The 20,450-nt window shown below is 36.3% G+C and overlaps 1 protein-coding gene across 2 annotated transcripts; it reads right to left on the minus strand.

The window, feature by feature from the left end:
* Nucleotides 1-1,989: 1,989 nt before the first annotated feature.
* On the minus strand, nucleotides 1,990-18,956 carry LACTB (lactamase beta). Of its 2 annotated transcripts, none has more exons than XM_037833767.1 (6): nucleotides 18,535-18,956; nucleotides 18,042-18,108; nucleotides 16,330-16,520; nucleotides 15,677-16,028; nucleotides 14,287-14,452; nucleotides 1,990-2,742 (listed from the first exon to the last, which is right to left on the minus strand). In XM_037833767.1, the coding sequence occupies exons 1-6, from the start codon at nucleotides 18,889-18,891 to the stop codon at nucleotides 2,217-2,219; spliced, it is 1,659 nt and encodes a 552-aa protein (XP_037689695.1). In that variant the 5' UTR covers nucleotides 18,892-18,956; the 3' UTR covers nucleotides 1,990-2,216. The 2 variants fall into 2 exon arrangements, 1 of the variants encoding a protein (XP_037689695.1); XR_005216451.1 differs by having other exon boundaries at nucleotides 2,606-2,742; nucleotides 14,287-14,448.
* Between the last annotated feature and the right edge of the window lie 1,494 nt (nucleotides 18,957-20,450).

Genomic DNA, 20,450 nt, shown 5'->3' on the forward strand with positions numbered 1-20,450 from the left:
AAAAAGTAGATATCTAGTACAGATTTTGGTACCTGGAAGTGGAGTCCTTCTTTAACCAAAACCTAAAATATGGAAATGGATTTGGAACAAAGCAGTGGGTGGAAGTTGGAAAGATTTTGAAGAGAATTAGTGAAATCTTGAAAAGCCTTGAAGAAACTAGAAGTAGAATGGCCTTTGAGGAGGCTGCAGGTGTGGACTTGAAGGAAAGTAAGGAAAATCTTACTGGAAATCTGAGGGAGAGATCTTGTTCTACAGTGGAAGACCTTTTAGCAACACTGTCACCTGCATGAACATGGAAAGGAGAAAATATGCTAACCAACTGTGATCTAGCCAAGTTGATTTCCAGACACAGTGTTAAATGTGCCTCCTGGCTTCCTGCTGGTTATACTAAAATGCAAGAGAGAGATAAGCTAAAGGACAGACTATTAAGCAAAAAGGAATTAATACTTGACTGTTTTGAAAATCCCAGCCTCTCCACATGACAAATGAGACTAAAATTAAGAAATTGCTTCAAGGCAAATATAAAATCTAGAGCACTGCCAGGAAAACATGGTTTAGAGATTAAATCAAAGGTCTGACTGTAAAATCCTTTCCTAAGACCAGAAAGAATCAATATGGTACCTCAGAGAACCATTCAACAATAGTGCTTTTTAGACATTTAAGGGTGCTTTCTTTCAATTGTCTTAGCAGAAGGCTCAGTTGGAGGAGGTCTTATTGTGAAGAGATTTTTGAATGTGGCTTTTGCCTAATGGCATAAACCCCAAAAAAGATTCACAAGAGACCCGCAAAGTTTTAAAAAAATATTACACGGGTAACTTAGACTGAAAGGACAGAGTACAAAATGGAAAGAGGCCTTTGGACACCCAACCTTGTACAAGCAGAAAGCAGGCTGAGAAAACTACTCAGCTGCAAACACATTCATCTTTCATGAAAAAGGAAAGACACCTCACAGGGCAGAATCAAGAATCCAGAGAGCATAGCCAAGAGCCAATGAGAATTATTCCCAAACCATGATTACTAATCAAGGAGCTGCCAACCTGTGTCCAGTTGGATTTAAGAATTGCTACATACCAGTAGACTCCTGTATCCCTTCCATTTCCATCACTGTATGCTGCACATGTGGGGAGCAAATAACTTGTCTCTTTAGTTCACAGGTCTTCAGATAAAGAGGAACTGTACTCAAGTTGCTAAACTTAAGGAACTACACCCAAGTAGCCTCATCCACACCTGGATCTGATTTAGATGATAAGATATTGGGCTTTGAGATGCTAGAATAGGATGAAACTTTTGGGTCCTTGGGAAGAGGTGAGTATATTTTGTGTGTGGGAGGGACATTCATTGGGGACCAGAGGGTAAACTGTAGCAGCTTACCTCCAAAATGCTCCCAATGATCCCCACCCTCCTGATATTTACACCTTGTGTAATCCCTTCAACATTATATCAGGGTTGGATTGTGAGATGTATGGAATATGGCAAAAGTGATGCTATGTTGATTTTCTTTTGAGGCTACATTATAAAAAACATTGACTTCTGTCTGGCTTGCGCTCTCTCTTGGACCACTTGCTCTGCGGGAAGCCAACTACCATGCCATTAAAGTGGTCAAATAGCCCTGTAGAGAGACCCATGCAGTGAGAAACTGAGGCCTCTTGCCAACAGCCAGTGTGAGCCATCTTGGAAGCATATACTCCAGCCCCAAAGAAGCCTTCAGATGACTAAAACTCTAGCCAACATCTTGTCTGCAACCTCATTAGACAGTCTGTGCCAGAGCCATGCAGCTAAACTATGCCCAAATTCCTGAACCACAGAAACTGAGATAATAAATGTTTGTTGCTTTAAGCTGATACTTTAAGCAACAGATAACTAATACACCTGCCGTTCTCATAATCTTGTTTCTGCTATTATATTAAAAGTACATTATTTGGAGGCTTCTGTTGAATAGGAGTTTTTCCTATATTACACATTCAAAAAATACATATTTTTACCAGAATATTTTATTTCAAGAGGTAACACTTTTCCAAAAAGTAAAAACATAGTTAACATCCCTGAGTATAAAGAACTACAATAAAAGACATTTACAAAATTAAGCCATTAGATGTACATAATTCTTTGCATTCAATTATATTCTATTACAAATGTATTCTTAAAAATCTCATGTCTTTTGGAACTTTAATGTTTAAAAAAAAAACAGCTCATTTTGCACCTGTAATCTTAAGGTATCAATTTGATTTGTCTCTATCAAATTCCAGAGCGATCTTTAAAGCAGTGCTATTGAGGCCAACAGATTGCATGTTACATATGATTGAAACAATTATTCCTCTTGGAGGAACCTTGCTATTTGTTGCATCTTCATCTAGTTCTTCAGGAAGAATCAGCAGGACACTACTGGCACCCACTGCACCTCCAGTATGAGATGCATAATGCCGCTGCTTCCTACAAGAACCGTATGTTTGCTTCTTTTCCACAACACCCCATGCCATTGCATATTTACCCTCTTTATCCCAAGACATCTCTGTATTGGGGACTGGTGTCCAAATCATAACCATTGTTTCTGGTTTGAGATACCCAGGTAAAAGATTTTCATTTGAGTTCTTAAACAGCCCGACTTGGTAACTATACAGCATTGCATTCCCAAATTTCAGAAGATCACCTACTGTAGATAGAAATCCACCACCAGCCCATTTATAGGAGTTATCCACGTAAGGTGTGTTGACAAGACGTCTCTTTTTATTATAAACATAAAATCTAAAATGAAATAAGAATGGTCATTAAAAACTTAATATTCTACTACTGACTGTACATGTGGTAATAGGAAAATGGATACATGAGACATATTTCAAAGCAGTGATCATATATTCTCAGAAAGTGTAAACTAGTCATTAATTTTCAATATGATTCAGATCCCAATGAAACACAGATAACTGAAAAAGTTAGTCTTGTGAATTAAAGGATAGAAAGTGTTTTGCTTTGTTTTTTCATCTATTGGCATGGCTTGTCCTGCTAAGGATAGCAAACTTTTAATAACTGCAAAAAAATGTATTGATTAATATTATACATGATATATTTATACTGTGCATATGCAGAAAGACCCATAGCTTGGTAGAAATTCCTAATCTTTGTGCTTAATGTTGATTCATGTGCCACAAATGAATTTTATAACTAAAAGTGAACACATTGGGATGTTTAGGAATAAAGTTAATATCTGTAAGGAGACTAGATTTCTTGGATTAAAAATACCATATATAATGATGTGACATGTTACTTTTTTGATGTAGTAGGAGAGACTAGAGTTAGCAAACCTCAGTTTGAATCCCAGCTCTCACCCTTACTAGATATGCTTATTTTAACACTTAACATGGTTCTTAATATGTGCCAGGCATTGTTCTAAGAACTATACAAATATGAACTAATTTATTCTTATAACAATGTCAGGAGGTAGATACTATTGTTCCCATTTTAAAGATGAGGAAACAGAGGCACAGAGAATATAAATAACTTGTCCAAGGTGACACAGCTTTGTAAGTTGCAGAGCTAGATTCAAACCCAGAGAGTTGGGCATCCCTATCCAATACTGCCTCTCTGCCTCAGCATCCTTACTTATAAAATGGGGATAAAAATACTTATTTGCAGAACTGTTTAAGCGTTAGAAATATAGGTGTAGTGAATTTGCATATTTCTGGTAGGTACTTACTAGCTGTTATTTATTTCATATATACGACCGACCACCACCAAAGGAGCACCTATCTCATTATCACTTCACTGTTTTATCTCTAAGGTTTTGAAATCAGAAATTTCTTCCAGAGACTATGACTTTCCAAATCCCTCCTACTGAACCTGCCCTCTCTGCCCTCCATCTATTTACCTTGCCTTTCCCTATTTTCTTGGGTTTTAAAATTCCTACTGACTTCATTGCTTTCTGCTCTAGCCTGAACCATATGATCAGCCATTTCAACTATTTCAACCGTGGTCTAACTAGCACTTTGGGTTTCGTCCTCTTCTGGCCTTATAATATCACACCAATCTACCAATTCTCAATCAATCTAGCTACCCCTTTCCTTGGTTCCTTATCTGCCAAGAAAAGCTGCAGAAATTCACATAACAAAGCTGACTATTGTTACCAAATCTCTTCATTGTTCTCCTGGCTATTCCCTAGTATATTCTTCATAATAGCTATTCCCAATCTCTTCCATTCTCAATCCTCTGCTCTACCTCAGCCCTAGTCAGTAGATAACCATACCCTTTGTTTTACTGAGATTGAGGCCATCCAAAGTGAGCTTGAATTCCCATCTTTATCTCAAAATATACTTATATCATCACCCATTATTTTCTGCTCTCTAGCCATTTAAGAAAATCTCCTGTTGGTTCTAAGACTAATTTCAATACTTCCATCTTTGACCATATGTTCTATAACCTTGCTCCACCAGCAAGATTATTCCTCCTAGACTATTTTATTTCCATGTAGTCCCTTCTCCACACAGTATCCAGAGACTCTGTCTCCTCCATCTCCCATCCATTTGAACCCTCCAGTGGGTACCACTGCAATGAGAATAAAACCTAAACGTTTTACCATGGTCTACAAGACAATCAGAGGTCTTTATAAAAGGTAGTACAACCAACCCCCCAAGGGAAATTTTTGGAGGTATTTTTTCAGCTGTCACAATTATTAGATGGGGTCTACTGACATTTAGTGGATGGGGCCCCAGGGTTCTAAGGGTCCTGTGATTGCCTTCTTCCACAGACTGCCAATCAGACCTTCAACTATCTTACCAGGTATTCATATAAGTAAAAGAACCTGTTTAACTAGCTGAGCCAAGAACCTCTCCATCTTACATATCAATACAAAGTACTTTTTGCACATTTTTACTACACAATGAATTTTCCTTGAACATAAACTGTGAAAATAGAGAAAGACCAAAGGTTATTTTGTTCAAAACTTTACCCAGTTAGTCTCCATTTTGGAAAATCATGTCACCAAGGGCATGAGTTGAGGCACCAATATAATCCACCTGCATCAGCCTGCATTTATAGCTGTCACATTTACAGTGCTTTTATGTATCAAGCTATACATATACAAAATAGAAGACTATTTTGTCTTCTAGTGTTATAGTGAGTAAACTTTAACATATTTAAATCTATTATTTATTATAAATCACATTCTTTTTATTTCTTTATATTTTGGTTAAAGTATTGTACATTTTTAAAACTGTGAATGTAGTTTATATTATCTATGACTTTCATCTGAGTATATTAAAGGAGGCATTGGGTCTAATGGCATTGAGACTCATTGTTCAAAATGATTTAGCCCCTGCATACCTTTTTTTTTTCCCCTTTTTAATTTTTTATTGGGATTGTTCAGATACCATACAATCATCCAAAGATCCAAAGTACACAATCACTTGCCCCGGCACCCTCACACAGCTGTGCATCCATCACCACACTTAATTTTTGTTCAATTTTTAGAAACTTTTCATCACTCCAGACAAGAAATAAAGTGAAAGATGAAAAAATAAAAGAAAAAAAATAAAAGGAAATTCGAATCCTCCCATATCCTAACCAACCCCCCTCAATTGTTGACTCGTAGTATTGGTATAGTACATTTGTTACTGTTTCTGAAAGAACATTGAAATACTACTAACTGTAATATATAGTTTGCAATAGGTATGTATTTCTTCCCTATATGCCCCTCTATTAACTTCTAATTGTATTGTCATACATTTGTCCTGGTTCATGAAAGAGATTTCTAATATTTGTACAGTTAATCATGGACATTGCCCACCACAGGATTCAATTTTCTACATTCCCATCTTTTGACCGCCAACTTTCCTTCTGTTGACATATATGACTCTGAGCTTCCCCTTTCCACCTCATTCACGCATCATTTGGCACTGTGAGTTATTCTCACATCTTGCTACTGACACCTCTGTTCATTTCCAAACATTTAAGTTCATCCTAGTTGAACATTCTGCTCATACTAAGCAACTGTTCCCCATTTTTAAGCCTCGTCCTATATCTTGGTACCTTATATTTCATGTCTATGAGTTTACATATTATAATTAGTTCCTATCAGTAAGACCCTGCAATATTTGTCCTTATGTGTCTGGCTTATTTCACTCAGTATATTGCCCTCGAGGTTTTGTCATCAACCCATTTTTTTTTTTTTTTTATGACGGTTTTGTTCACACACCATACTTTCCATCCTAAGTAAACAATCGATGGTTCTCTGTATGGTCACATATTTATGTGTTCACCACCTTCACCACTATCTATATGAGGGCATCTACATTTCTCCCACAAGGCAGGAGGGAGAGTCAAAGAAGGTAGAGACCGCACAACTTTCTGAACTCATCACTTACAATACCTTGCCCTACTTTTTTCATGCCAGTCTTATTTCTGTATTTGGAACAAGGCTAGCTAGCTCGCTTTATATTCATGCCTCAGCTCAACTAGCTTGACCTCAAAGAGGCCTTATCTAATCTCCCTCTCTATTGTATCCCATCACCCTGTTTTATTTTCTTTACATTACTATCTAAAATTCTTATTTAAATTATTTGTTTACACATTTATCTCTTCCCATAGAATTGAGTTTCATAAGGGCGGGAAGCTTATCTACCTTGCTCATTGATGATTCCCCTACCTAGAACAGTACTTGACATACAGTAAGGGCTGTTAAATAAGTAACTCTCATTCTTAGACAAATATTTAATGAAGACACACTGCAAGGCACTGGAGAGACAACTAAACTATAAACTGTGGTTGATCTCAAGGGGCTAATAGCCTTGTTGGACAGTCCTTCTCAAACTTCAATGTACCATAGGAATCACTTGGGGATTTTGTTAAAATGCAGATTCTGGTTCAGTAGATCTGGAGTGGGGCCTGAAATTCTGCATTTCTAACAAGCTCCCAGGTGATACCATACTGCTGGCCCCTGGACCACACTTTGAGTAACAAGTTTGTGGGATGACTAGTAAGATGGGTATGAGGAATCCAGAGCACTAGTGACAGTGAGCATTGTTGGAATGGCTGCTCACAGGGGCCAAGCTGGGGGAAAAGCCTGGCATGTTTGGGGAACTGCAAAGTAGTTCAGTTTGGCTGAAGCAGAGGATTTGAAGGGCAAACTGGTAAGAGGTAATGCTAGAGTAGACAAGGAAACAGATCTCAAAGAACTTTCTGTGCCATGATAACAACTCTGACTCCTTTATCATAGTTCACAAAACACTCAACTTTCCTCTATCCTAAGGAAAAAATATCTTTATCTTGCTATAGCTTCCAAATACCAGTCCTTTCTCTCTCCTCATTTACTGCCCAACTACAAGAACTAGTCCACACCTGCAGTTTCCATGTACTTATTCTCCACTTCATTCTTCAATCCCTTAAAATGTGGCTTGGGTTCCCCCATCACTACGAAATAGCTCTTTTGTGGGTTATCAAGGATCTTCTAATTCCCTTTTACAGACCTCACCCTGTAGTGCTGTTAACTAGCACTTCCCTGACACTCCTCTCAGTCCCTTCTGCTCTCTGAGCTCTCTCTTCTAGCTCTCAATCCTGTGATTCCTTACACCCCTTCAATGACCAGTGATTCCAGTTATACCAGATGTTCTCTTCTACAGAGACAACTACAAGTCTGCATCAGTCCCCAAACGCTGTCCCAAATTTACAACCGGATTTTCTAGTAACAGCAATTCTCAAATTTGGATTGGGAGAAAGCAGTGTAAGGGCAAGAAAGATATATAACAAAATTGCCTGTGGGCCTCCTTTCTCCAAAATTACATCTTTCTTTCAAAATCATAACTTTGGAGGGGCTGTGGGCATATATAGTTTCAAAAGTGACTCCTTCTTCCTCCAAGATTCTTTCTTATATGTTCCCTAAAAGTCCAAGTCATAATATTGGGTGAAGTAGGGGTAGCAGTAGAGAAAGGAATGGCCACAAGTATGTGCTTTCAAGATATAAAAGTCTACAGAGGATCTTAATATGGTCTTCTTTTGAGAATTAACTGGATATGTGATCTTGTCATGTCTCAAAATCAACATCTCTAAAACTAAATTTCTTCCAAACCTCCTTCTTACATTTCTTATCCTCATTAAAAGCCACATTATTAAACTGGATGACTTACCATCAACCCTCACATCCAATAAGATGCTAGATCCTATTTATTTAACCTCTGCTTTGTGTCTTACCCTTCCCCTTCTTCCTTTCTTCCATTCCTATGGCCACTTCCACATTTTAGGCTCTCATTACTTCCTGCCTCAACTCTGATTACACTTCTAATTTCAGCCAGTAAAGTAAAATTAAATCCTAAGATACATAATGGAAATACATTTTCTCACTGAGAAATATATTTCTTAGAGTAAACTCCAAGCTTGAGAACTAACAATAGTTTTGGTTGACAATAATTCAGCTTTCTGTAACTTTCTGGTCAGTCATTCTAGACTTTAATAGAGAATTCTAGACTTTAAATAGACAAATTATAGGCTTTAATCTTTTGTTCCTTTTCACAGAGCACATATCAGTGTTTTTTCATGAAAATTTTGTTCAGCTGGATAATAAACTTTACTATTTCAAATTCTTAGGGAATTTCTGCTTATAAAATTTGAATATAGAAAGTTATCGAGTAAGTTATCAGGCCATCTTTATAAATGAATAACTGATGAGATGCTGTCAGATGATAAACATCCTCTTCCTCTTATTTAAGAATCTCCAGTTTCCGCACAAGAACTGTAATCGCAAAAATCTACATCTACAGACTTAGAAATTCAAAATCATTTTATTTTTTTAAATGCTTCTTAAATACCTTTAGAAACAACTATGCACCACTTTGTAAATTCTGTGGGTTTTTAAACTTCTGGTAACAATGAAATACAATGCATATTATCAAAACTACTCCTTCATTAACATTTATTGTTAACATTGCATTGAACCTACTACTATAGTCTGTCAGCTAAAGAGCTTGTAGGGAACAATGCATCATTCTGTAAAACATTTAGAAAATAGAAGGTAAATACTGTCAAAATACAGCAAATACTTTAGCACATATTCATTTTATTTGGTTTTGGTTCCACCCAATTATCAAATTAGAGATTTTATTGCAAGCATTGTACCAAATGCATAGAACATATGAACAGGGTATAAAACAAGCTAATGCAATGACTAAGGATTACCCATCAACAAATTGAAGAGTCTTTTGGCAAGAACATTCACTCTACTTCCTTGTGGACTGTCTGCCTAAAGGGTTATTTCGTTTATTTGCCTATAAAGAATTCATGTTCTTTGTTTAAGAAAACCCAATTTTATTCAGAACAATGTACTCAGCTAAAAACTAATTTTCCTACCTCCTTTACAACTAAAATCCTGTAGTTCTGTGACTAAAATTTAAAATTTACAACTAAAATTCTTTAGTCTTGTAACCAAAATTCTGGACAGAGAAATGTAAGTGGTATTTTGGGGTGGGATTCTGGGAAATACATTAAACACATATTAAACATACCAAGTCACATAAAGAAGTGATAAAGAAGATAAATATTTACTCTTGGGATACAAATAACTCTAAAATGCCCTGGTCAGGATTTTATAAACAGGTTTAATTCATGTTCATGTCCAAGGAGTTAGAAGACTAAATAACATCCGTTAACAAATGTCTAGATCTCTATCAAAATAATGTCATGCATTTAGGCCATCTCTACTAGAGAATCTTTTTTAGATTCAACTGACAGCCTCTGGTATTTGTCAATTTTTCTTATACTTTCCAGTAGAATATAATATTGGACCTAAGTAATAATAAACATTAAGAGTCTGAAGTAGTGAAGCACTGGAGGCTACTGAAAAAATTAAAATTCATAGCTTGCTGCTAACCTAATTTCTTCTGGGTCCAAAAAATCTGCCAGGCCATTGACAGATTTGCAGTGCATATTTTATCCTTTTAAATATGCAGGTAATTTAAATATGGTAATTTAACCAAATACAACAGAAGACTGAACAAAAACAGTATGGAAATAGGAACACACAGCTAAAAAAATTCCAACATCTCATCTGTTATTTCTTTAGGAAGTGACATTAAGACATTTGTACATAAAGCATGTACTAATGAAAATATGCAAGGTAAAAGTAAAGTTGATTTGGTAAATATGCTACCTTTCTAACAACAAGCCAAATAATAAGTACAGAACAGAATGGAAAACACCATAACTAATCCTATAACTCATATTAGTCATGAGCTTCAAAATTCTCTAATGAACCTTTTACGAGTAAACATTATAAAATTTTAGTTTGATATTATTTCATTGAAATAGCTTTCAAACTTTTTTTGTCCTCAACCTACAGTAAGGAGTGCATTTTTCATTTTGACTGAATATACACATAGAAGCACACACACTGAAACAATGTTTCATGAAATAATACAGTGGCAGAGATATTTGGTTATCTACAAAATCCACCTTTCTCTTCTTCCTTAAGTCAAAGAGTTACAGCAAGGCACATGTCTGTTCAGCTAGAAACTAAGCTTCCCAGCCTCCCCTGTTGCTAGGTGTTACCATATGGCTAAGTTTTTGAAAGCTGCAGCTGAACAGTAAAGTGTGCCACTTGCAGGTCTGGACCTTAAGCATCGAGTGCATACTCCTCCACACTCGTGCACTCTCCTGGAGCTCAATACCAATGGAGCTGTGATGCAGGTTCAGTGATACAGATGGGGATACTACCATACTGACCAGAGGAGCAACAAGATGGAAGAAATCTGGGTCTCTAAATGATTGTGGAGCAGGGCTATCTGCCAACATGAACTACTCTCCTCAGGAATTTTACAAATGAGAATTCAACTTTTATTTTCTTCCAGCTACTGTATTTTGGGGTCTCTCTGCTATAGCAGCCTAGGCTTTATCTTAAATTTTATATTTACCCAATATGCAATGCACTGTATTTTCTATTCTACTTTATGCCATTAAAGAAAGAAGTGCTGGTACTTAACTCACTAAACTGATTTTCTAACTCATTAATTGGCCACAACCTGCAGTTTGAAAACCTGCAGGGGAAAAAAGGAATGAAAACACTCGAGGAAAAAGGGAATGAAAAACAAAATCAGTAAACACAAAACACTTAGTCTGAATCATTTTAACCATAAATTAAGAGATAAATTGAACTGGCCATTTTATAAACTTCTGACTTAGCTTTCTACATTTATAACATAACTGTGCTTTCTTTAGTATTTTTCCTTGATCTTTCTGAATTAAAACTGGTTGAAAAGTTATCAAGCATTTGCTTTTCAAATATTTTTTCCTTTAATAATAAAAAACTCCAAACTACTTTAACAGGTAAAATGAATCTTTGTTGCATTTTGAACATTGTATTCAACTTAATTTTCATCATTTGTCTGAAAAATCTGGAATTTCTCTCTGTAAAATAAACTCAGATTTTTATAAAATAACAAAATAGTTTTAAAAGCCAGTTATTCAATCTTCCTGATGCAAAATGAGACGAATTAGTTTCAGTGGCTGAGAGATTTCAAATGGAGTCGAGAGGTCACTCTGGTGGACATTCTTATGCACTATATAGATAACATTTCTTAGGTTTTAATGTATTGGAATAGCTAGAAATAAATACCTGAAACTGTCAAACTCCAACCCAGTAGTCTGGACTCCTGAAGACAATTCTATAACATGTAGATTACAAGGGGTGACAGTGTGATTGTGAAAACCTTGTGGATCACACTCCCTTTATCTAGTGTATGGGTGGATGAATAGAAAAATGGGTACAAAAATTAAATGAAAAATAGGGTGGGATGGGGGGATGGTTTGGGTGTTCTTTTTTACTTTTATTTTTTATTCTTCTGATTCTTTCTGATGTAAGGAAATGTTTAGAAATAGATTGTGGTGATGAACGCATAACTATATGATCGTACTGTGAACAGTTGACTATATACCATGGATGATTGTATGGTATGTGAATATATTTCAAAAAAACTGAATTAAAAAAAAAAAAAGCCAGTTATTCAAATGCTTCCATGTGTGATTTTGAAGTATACCAGTTCAAATAAGGAATCTTTATGTAATTGGTTCACATTACTTTAACCCTGTCTCCTCTCAACTGAATATGTAACTTTTTAGCATTTTCAGATTGTTGTTTCAGATAATGTAAATTATTTTAGTTATTTTAAGGTATTTTAGATAATGTAAATTATTAGCTAAAACTATGAATCAGAGAAAACCTCCATAACACAAAGTATAAGCTAACTTTAAAATGTTAAAATGATTAAGGCTAAAAAGCTGAATAACTCTTTTCTATTAGAGTGGTAAATGGTTCTAATTATAAAATTTTCTAATATCATAGCATTTTTCCCTCCTAAGGATAAAAACTTCTAGTTAATTTATCAAAGTCAGTGTTCTGAAGCCTCTCCATAATTATATTACAACCTGTTTGAGCAATTTGCCTAGACTTTTATTTTTATATGCAAACCAATTTACATACAGAACACCAATTTGATATGTCACATTTAAAAGCTATAAAAGAAAACTGGGAGAAACTATGATTTAAATGTTTTGAATCTTAATCCATATAACTAAAAATTACCTGAATAAACATATTACTGGAGGCCTAACTATAAACACTTTTAAAACCAGATATTTTTTAGATGTTCAGTTACTTTAGTCAGATGGCACTTAAATAGTATTTTTATAATAACTAAAAATCATAATTACCCTTACAAATGTAATAGAGCAGAGGCTTACATAATCCAAAAAAAGAAGACCCATTTTAATATCACTATTAACACATACAAAATCTAACAAACTCTTTAATTAAAAACACATAGACAACCAACCATTTACTCTAACAAATAGTTTACTTTTACCTTTGAATATTTTATATACTAAATATTTTTAAATATTTAATATCACTATTAACACATACAAAATCTAACAAACTCTTTAATTAAAAACACATAGACAACCAACCATTTACTCTAACAAATAGTTTACTTTTACCTTTGAATATTTTATATACTAAATATTTTTAAAACTAAGGCTTAATGATAATAACAGATTATAACTCATTGAATAAAATAAGAAGCCATGAGTGCATAGTGATAGGAACTAAAAAATACTTAAATATTTTTAAAATAAATATTTTAAAAATATATTAAATAAATATAGAACAAATGATGGAATTAGAAAATCATCATTTGGTGACCATCACTGTAATAAATGATTCTGTTAAGAATCATCAAAGGGGGTTAAAACTAATAGGTGAAAGTGTGATGAAAAAGCAGGATTTTTACAAAGTCTCAAAGTATCTCCCCACAGTATACTTATTTACAAAGGGAAAAATAGTGACTCTACAGTGGAAAAACCTGGTAGGTACCACCTCAACAAGTTATCAACACTGCCATTACCAATAATGGGACAAATGGATACCATGTGTCTCCTGATATAATGCACTGGGAAGGATACATCGCCTTGTAGTATTCTACCAGAACTCCATAACCTGAATCTAAACATGAGGAAGCATCAGATAAACCCAAATTAAAGTATATTCTACAAAATAAGAGACCAATACTCTTCAAAAACATCAACAAGACATGACAACAAGACATAAAATGTGTGAATCTGGAATGGACAGATCCTGGATCAGAAAAAAATTTTTTTTCTTCTTTTTAGCTATAAAGGAAATTGAGATAACTGGCAAATTTGAATAAGGTCTGTGTATTTGATAAAAGCATTGTGTCAAGTTAATTTCCTGAACAGCCTTGCTTTTCAAAAATGCACATTTGTTCAGGAATAAAGGGGTACCATGTCTGCAACTTATTTTCAAATGGCTCAGAAAAAAATCACAGATAGATAGATAGACATAGACAGAGCGAGCAAATGTGGTAAATGATAACCTTTGGGGAATCTGGGTGAAGCATATATGGGAATTCTTTGTCCTATTCCTGCAACTTTTATGTAAGGCTGACATTCTGAAATAAAAGTTAAAGTAATAAAAATAATGAAAGGTCAATAAACTACTAACTAAATGATATAAGAAAAAGGATGATTGAAGAGTAAATTACAGGTGCCACTATGGGTGTAATTTTGGTTTAATTACTTGTGTACTTGAATTATTATTGCTGTCTTTCATCTAAGGATGTTGGGGTGCTTTACAAACCATTTTATTTCCCTCACTACATAGATGGGAAAATAGACATGTAGAAAAGCTCTCAGAATGTGTCAAGTTGATTTTGGAATGGAGAACAGGAAAATTTGACTTTTAATTGATAACATAGTGTTAAGATGCAACACAGCTAGACACACCAGAAGGTATTCATTTACCTTGCTCTATTGTAAATCACTGGCTCATTTTCTTCCTGCACAGTTGTCAGCATATCCAAGTCATGGAATATTTTCTGCATATAGTCCACATATTTATATCCTGAAGCTCTTTCTACTATGGCTGCCAGTAGGGTATAGCCAAAAGTTGAATACAAAAACTGACTACCTTGAGACATCATTGCAAGAAGAAAAAAAAAGAGAAATGCTTTGATTATTATTTTAAAATATGTCAAATACCTTCCCAATGAAAATTGGCATACTTTTAAAACTGGAATATTTTAATTCAGTATTTAGGAAAAGATCATGGATAATACACTAGTAAATTTAGTTGACTTTGCAATGACCCTGCCAGTTCCATGTCCCTGACACAAAAATAATATAATGATGATCAGTATACTTAAAATTTCACATGAATCTGCCCTATGATAATGAAATAAAGAAATCCTACCTCAAAACAAAACAAAACAAAAAATCCTTCAAATGGCAACAAAACAGGAAGGTGAAGGAAAGCAAATTTAGTTTCTTGAGTCAAGTCTTGTTAATATCCCTACTACCCATATTTTAAGACATGAATAAGAGTACCAGTTCTTATTTTAATAGAATACAAACACAGTAAAACTTTGTTTCAAATACATATTCAAATACAAATATATATTCAAATACATGTATTTATTTCAAATATATACCTTTATATCACTGTGGATTCAGGAAACCTAGATTGCAAAATCTATACTGAAAATGGGCAGAAACATTTTAAAAATAAAACCCATAATTATATTTTCTTTGCCCTTATAAATTATACTTATAATATCCATTCATGGTTAAAAAAAAGTTTTAAAATGGAAATGGGATAAAAGTACATAAACCTATAGTAACTTTAAAGATATTAAGTGTTTTCAGTAGGCATCATACCAAAAAAATACACAAAAATAAAGATTATTTTTTAATTTAACTTTGGGAAATACAATTATGTTGATCAATACTAATTTCTTTAAGGAAAGAAGGCATAAAGTCAGCTGACCAATTTAAATTCTAACTAAATGTTAAAATATAGCAATACTTTATCAGGTCCTCTTTAGCTTAGGTTTTATTCTGAGAACTATAATTTTAACATTTCTCTACAATTTTTCCATGAATATTTTGATTCTGAAAATCAGCTAAATGACTGAAGCTAGAAGATTTAAATAAATCTAGATGTAAATAACTACCTGCCTGAATGCTAGGCTTTGTTAGGAACTGCAATCTAAAAGGCAAGCTTTGGACTGGCAATCAAACCTATGCCACAATCATCAACCTCATCTAATGCACTCAGGATGGCATGACTTTGGATTTTCTGAAAATTAAAATTTCAATAACAATGACTTTGTTAAGAGAAGCTATTAACACTCACCAGGTTTAAAGAACAAGGGGTCATTTTTAAATAATCTTAGGGATTCAATTGAATTTTCAAACTTTTCTTTCAAGTATAATTCGCCCTGTTCAAAATCATTCTTTTTCTTGCCAGGTTTTGAATTCCGACCTCTGGCTTCATTATCCTGTTCTGTCTTGGTTTTAGCAAAGTCATTCTTTTCATTACTTTTGCTTCCTTTTTCTTTCAACTCTTTTTCTTGGTCAGATTCCATTGTCCCTTTCATCATCTTCAAGGCTTTATAAGCTTTCTCTTCTTTCACCTTTTTCATGTCCTTTTCATAATGACGAATTCCACTTAAATGGGAAATCAGTAATCTTGTTGTGACGGATACCTAATTGTGACAACATGAAAATTCAATCACAATATTAAACTGTACAATGAAAGTTACAAGTCTTGGAATATGTCTCAGTAATAGTCTCCATTTTTCAACCATAGCTGGAAAAATATGTCACAATAGATTTTTAGTTTCAAATTTCAGAAAAATACCCATCTGGTTATCATCTGGGTTAAAAAAAAAACACAACATAATCCATTAACAATAAAATCCTATGAAATATTTTGAATTTTGAATATAAATTCCAGCATAAACCATTCAGCATGCTATTAGTAAACTGAACTGTGAGTTTTACTACCTTTTCGCCTTCATATTCTTTTTCTGGGAATTCAGGAACATAATGTTGTACTGGAATATCAAGATCCAGTTTCCCTGCTTCCCACAATTTGGCTAGAGCAACCATGGTGAGACTTTTGCTGATGCTGGCAATTCTCATAACTGTCTCTGGCTTACATGGAACACGGTTCTCAACATCAGCATAGCCTAAACCTTCCGGGGGAAAAAAGGCAAAAAGTCATTATTAATAGGCTTCATGATCAAAGGAGGCTTCAAAAGCTGAAATAATACTATCTTAAAACATCCTGTGTATTTATCTAAAGAAAAAGATATTCTACTTTTATAAGCTAATTAAAATTGAACACAAAAGGGATGAGAGTCTTAGCAAAACTGACATTAAGCCTAAAAATTAAAACTTAAAATTAAACCAAATTTGTACCCTATGGTCAATAGTAGTTTTCCATCTGATTCAGATAATTTTTCTGAGCTTATCTAAACTATTTAGCCATTCCACATTTTAAATAAATTAATCTACATTCTTTAAAGGAAATGTCATTGTCCTTACTCAGGTTATATTTATTAATGAATTTTGAGTGAGTTTCCACTGAATACTTCAAAATAGCAAGCCAATAAAAACGGATGTGAAGAGATCTGCTGCAAACTTAAGACAGCTAACCATCAATTTAATTCAGCTGCAAACCAGAGGAAAAACTATGTACCTATGGTTGGCTACTAATTTAAGACCCTTCCAGAAAATTTTTAAAACTCGGTTTACATCTTCTGAACAGGCTGTAAGTATGGAAATCTAACCAAGAGATATAAAGAACTGAGATCTAAAAGGAAAGGCAGTACAAAGTTTTTAAACTGTGCAAGTGGATTATGCTGAAAAAATTTGCAAAAATCACCAGAAAGTTGAAATTTACACAATTTTTGACTACAGTATTTTTCATAAATTAGATATATGTTAGACTATACTTATCTTAAAAGATGAATCATTCTTCTTTAAATTCAAAATCCTACTGCTCCAATAAACTTCTCCTAAAAGTATACTGTCTATAAATGGTATCTGAAATATCATTTCCTGTAAGTAGAATTCCTAAAAAACCTGGAATGACTAGTGGGACCAATTTTTGTGCAATGGAGAAGTAAATTAAGTTATAAAATAATGCTAATAAAGGTATCATAAAATGACTAAAGTTCCTTCTCCCAAAACTTTCAGCTTTTTGTCATAAAAGAATACAGCTGACACCTCTGCCTAGTAGATTTTAAGAGTAATAAATAGACAATAGATGCCTTAAAGACAAGGAACCATGTCTATCCCCAGTACTTAGTACAATGCCTACATAATAGAGACCCAATAAATTGTTGACTGGCTGCAAAAGGTGCAGAAATTCTTACATTTCATTTACCAATGAGGATTATCCTCAAATCAGCACTTAACAGATTGTTCTATATGCAACTTTCAGACCAATAAAATCAATACTAACAGAAAAGTGGGGGTAGAAACAAGACCACTTTCAGACTCCAATTTATTCATTAGAGTCACATTTTAAATCTTGCTGTTATAGAAAACCCAATTCTTTATTCCGTTAGATATGTTTTCTCTAAAATATGTACAGCTTTATGTAAAATGAATAGCATTTCACAGAATCGACTCCAGGCAGTAACACATTAAGATTTCATTAACCAAGTGGCATAAAACAGGTCACTAAATCAGAACTTTTCTGAGCCCACCTTCTGACCAGACTTCTTTTCCATCTACAGAAACTCCAACCACTATGCCCGGTGCACCCACCTCATCCTACGAGAAAAGGCATATAGAACACATTTCCATTAGAGGATGGACAACCTCGTGCATCTCCCGGTGCTTTCATCTGAGGTTCATCTGAGGCCTTCCAGGTGTCGACCTCCGCCCAGGCCCCACCCACCTCAGCCCGGGCTCCGCCCGCCACCAACGGGCGAAGGGCGCGCTGCCCTGCGGACTGGGGAGGGGGAAGGGGCGGTGACCTCCGCCCAGACTTGGGCAATCCCCGGGAGCATCTGACAGTGGCCAGGTCGGGTAACGGGAAGTCCTTCTCGGAAGCGGACCGCGGGCATCCCACCGCCCGGGGTGGGGCCCGTTCGGCCGCAGGAGATGACCACGGAGGGCTCCATTTCAGGGTGACGGTGGGGGAGGGGCGCCGACCCCCCTGCGGGCCCGTCCGCCCACGCCCCCCGGAGCCCGCACCTTGATCCTGTGCAGCAGGTCACGGCTGCTCTCGATGGCTCTGGCGAAGCGTTTAGAGGGGAGCTGCGCTGTGGTCTGCGGGGACCACAGGGTGAGGGACTGCTCCGGCGACGGCTCGGCCTGAGGCGATGCCTCGGAGTCGGGGGCCGCGGGAGGGGGCGCGGGGGCCGCACCTCTCAGCCCGACCGCCAGCTTCACCCCGAGCGCCAGCCCCAGCCCCAGCCCGAGGCCCCCGACCCAGCCCTGGCCGAGCGGCGACTGCCCAGCACTCTGATGGGCTCTGCGCCGCCCGCAGTCCCGGGCCCAGTCCCCGCGGGTAGCGGCCCGGGCAGGCACGGCAGTCAGGAGCCGGTACATGGCGTCTCTGGCGAGCCGGCCGCCTCGGAACCCTCGCAGGCCTGGCCAGCGGCCGCTCGGGGGAGGGGGAGGGAGGGGGAGGGAGGGGGAGAGAAGCGATGGGGGCGGTGACCGCGCCCAGACCCTAGCAGTCGAGGTCTGAAGGCCGGAGCTCCGATCGCATCGAGCCCCTCTTTTTCTCGCCTTGCTCATTTCTTGATATTTCATCTTTCTCCTCTTCCTTTTTTTTTTTTTTTTTTTTTTCCCTTCTTTGCTGCTTCCTCAGCATGAAACTGAAAATCCTGCCTCTCCTCAAAGAAGCCTTCCTGGTCCCAGCCACAGTTAGCAGGTCTCACCGCACCTTCTTGCCCCACCCAGGGTGCACACCTCCTTAAACACTTGACGCAATTGTCATTTAATTTGTCTGGTTCTCGCCAGCGTGTGATATCCCTGGAGAGCCGTGACTTTTACTTTTGTATCCTCAGCTGGTTGGTAGACCAGCAGCGCCTGGCACATAGCAGACGCTTACTAGTCATCTCCTTTTCCCTCAGAACGCTCTTCTTTCCTTGCCATCTCTCCATCCTTTATGTCTCATTTCAACCCCTTCATAAGTCTCTTATTTCTGGACATCCAGATATTAAGGGGGGAAAAAAAAGTTTTTTTTTTTTTAAATGTTTCTTTTGAAAATTGTTTAAACCGAAAGTAACTCATTTTACAATTATCTCTGATTTCTCAACAACTGTAGATGATCAGATTCTTGTGAAATAAGAAATCTAACCTCAAGTTGCTACAATTGTAAAACGTGTATATAATCCTAAATGTAATGATTAATAATAAAATTGGCATAGTGTTAATTTTGAAGATTAAACATTTAAAAAGGCATTTTTACCTAATGTATAAAATAACCCTGTCTTTCCTCATAGGTGGAATAGGGAGATTGGTGTCTGAATTCACTTGACAAGCTGTTGCCAAGAGAAAAAGCTAAGCTGAAAACATCCTGAACTGGTAATTATTTAATTAGAGGAAAAGGCAATAATGGTAATCACATCTGGTTGGAAGACAGTGGGACTAAATAATTAAATAATTAAAAGGTACTGGGGTTGCTCAGTACAAAACCCACGAGATCAGAGTATCCTAGCACCCAAATAGTCTGGCAGGTAGAGTGGACAAATGCACTGTCTAAACAGTGTTAAAAGTTCCCACTTTGAGCACCCCCACTACTCCAAGCACATGAAAAGAAGGGGAAAAATACGTAAAGAGAAAAAGTAAAAGATAGTTACAAGGGCTCACTTTAACATTCTTCTTTAAACTGTACATATATATTTCCACACCCTTTTGTACTTCTCCTTGGATCAGAAACAGAACAGAAATATAGAACTATGTAGAGAATCAAAGCCAAAAATCTGATGGATTTCGGGCCTGAAGCAGGTAGAAGCCACCTTAAGTATGGCTTTTGTGAAGATAAAGAATAAATGTTCTCCATGCAAGCTGAGTGCCTAGAAGGCTTCCTGACCAAGCAGCCTGCAGATATGCATGGCAGATCTTTACTGTGGCACAGGGCCCAGAGCCCCCAAATCTGA

Source organism: Choloepus didactylus, chromosome 4 (assembly GCF_015220235.1).
Source record: "Choloepus didactylus isolate mChoDid1 chromosome 4, mChoDid1.pri, whole genome shotgun sequence".
NCBI classification, from domain to species: Eukaryota; Metazoa; Chordata; class Mammalia; order Pilosa; family Megalonychidae; genus Choloepus; species Choloepus didactylus.

Bases quoted from the DNA above. Each gene is read 5' to 3' on its own strand.
- LACTB (XM_037833767.1), bottom strand. From the start codon at position 18,891: ATGTACCGGCTCCTGACTGCCGTGCCTGCCCGGGCCGCTACCCGCGGG. The intron at 16,029-16,329 runs GTAGTAAAACTC...TGTCACAATTAG, and splicing joins AAGAATATGAAGGCGAAAAG to GTATCCGTCACAACAAGATT. The intron at 14,453-15,676 runs GTGAGTGTTAAT...TGATGTCTCAAG, and splicing joins CCCCTTGTTCTTTAAACCTG to GTAGTCAGTTTTTGTATTCA.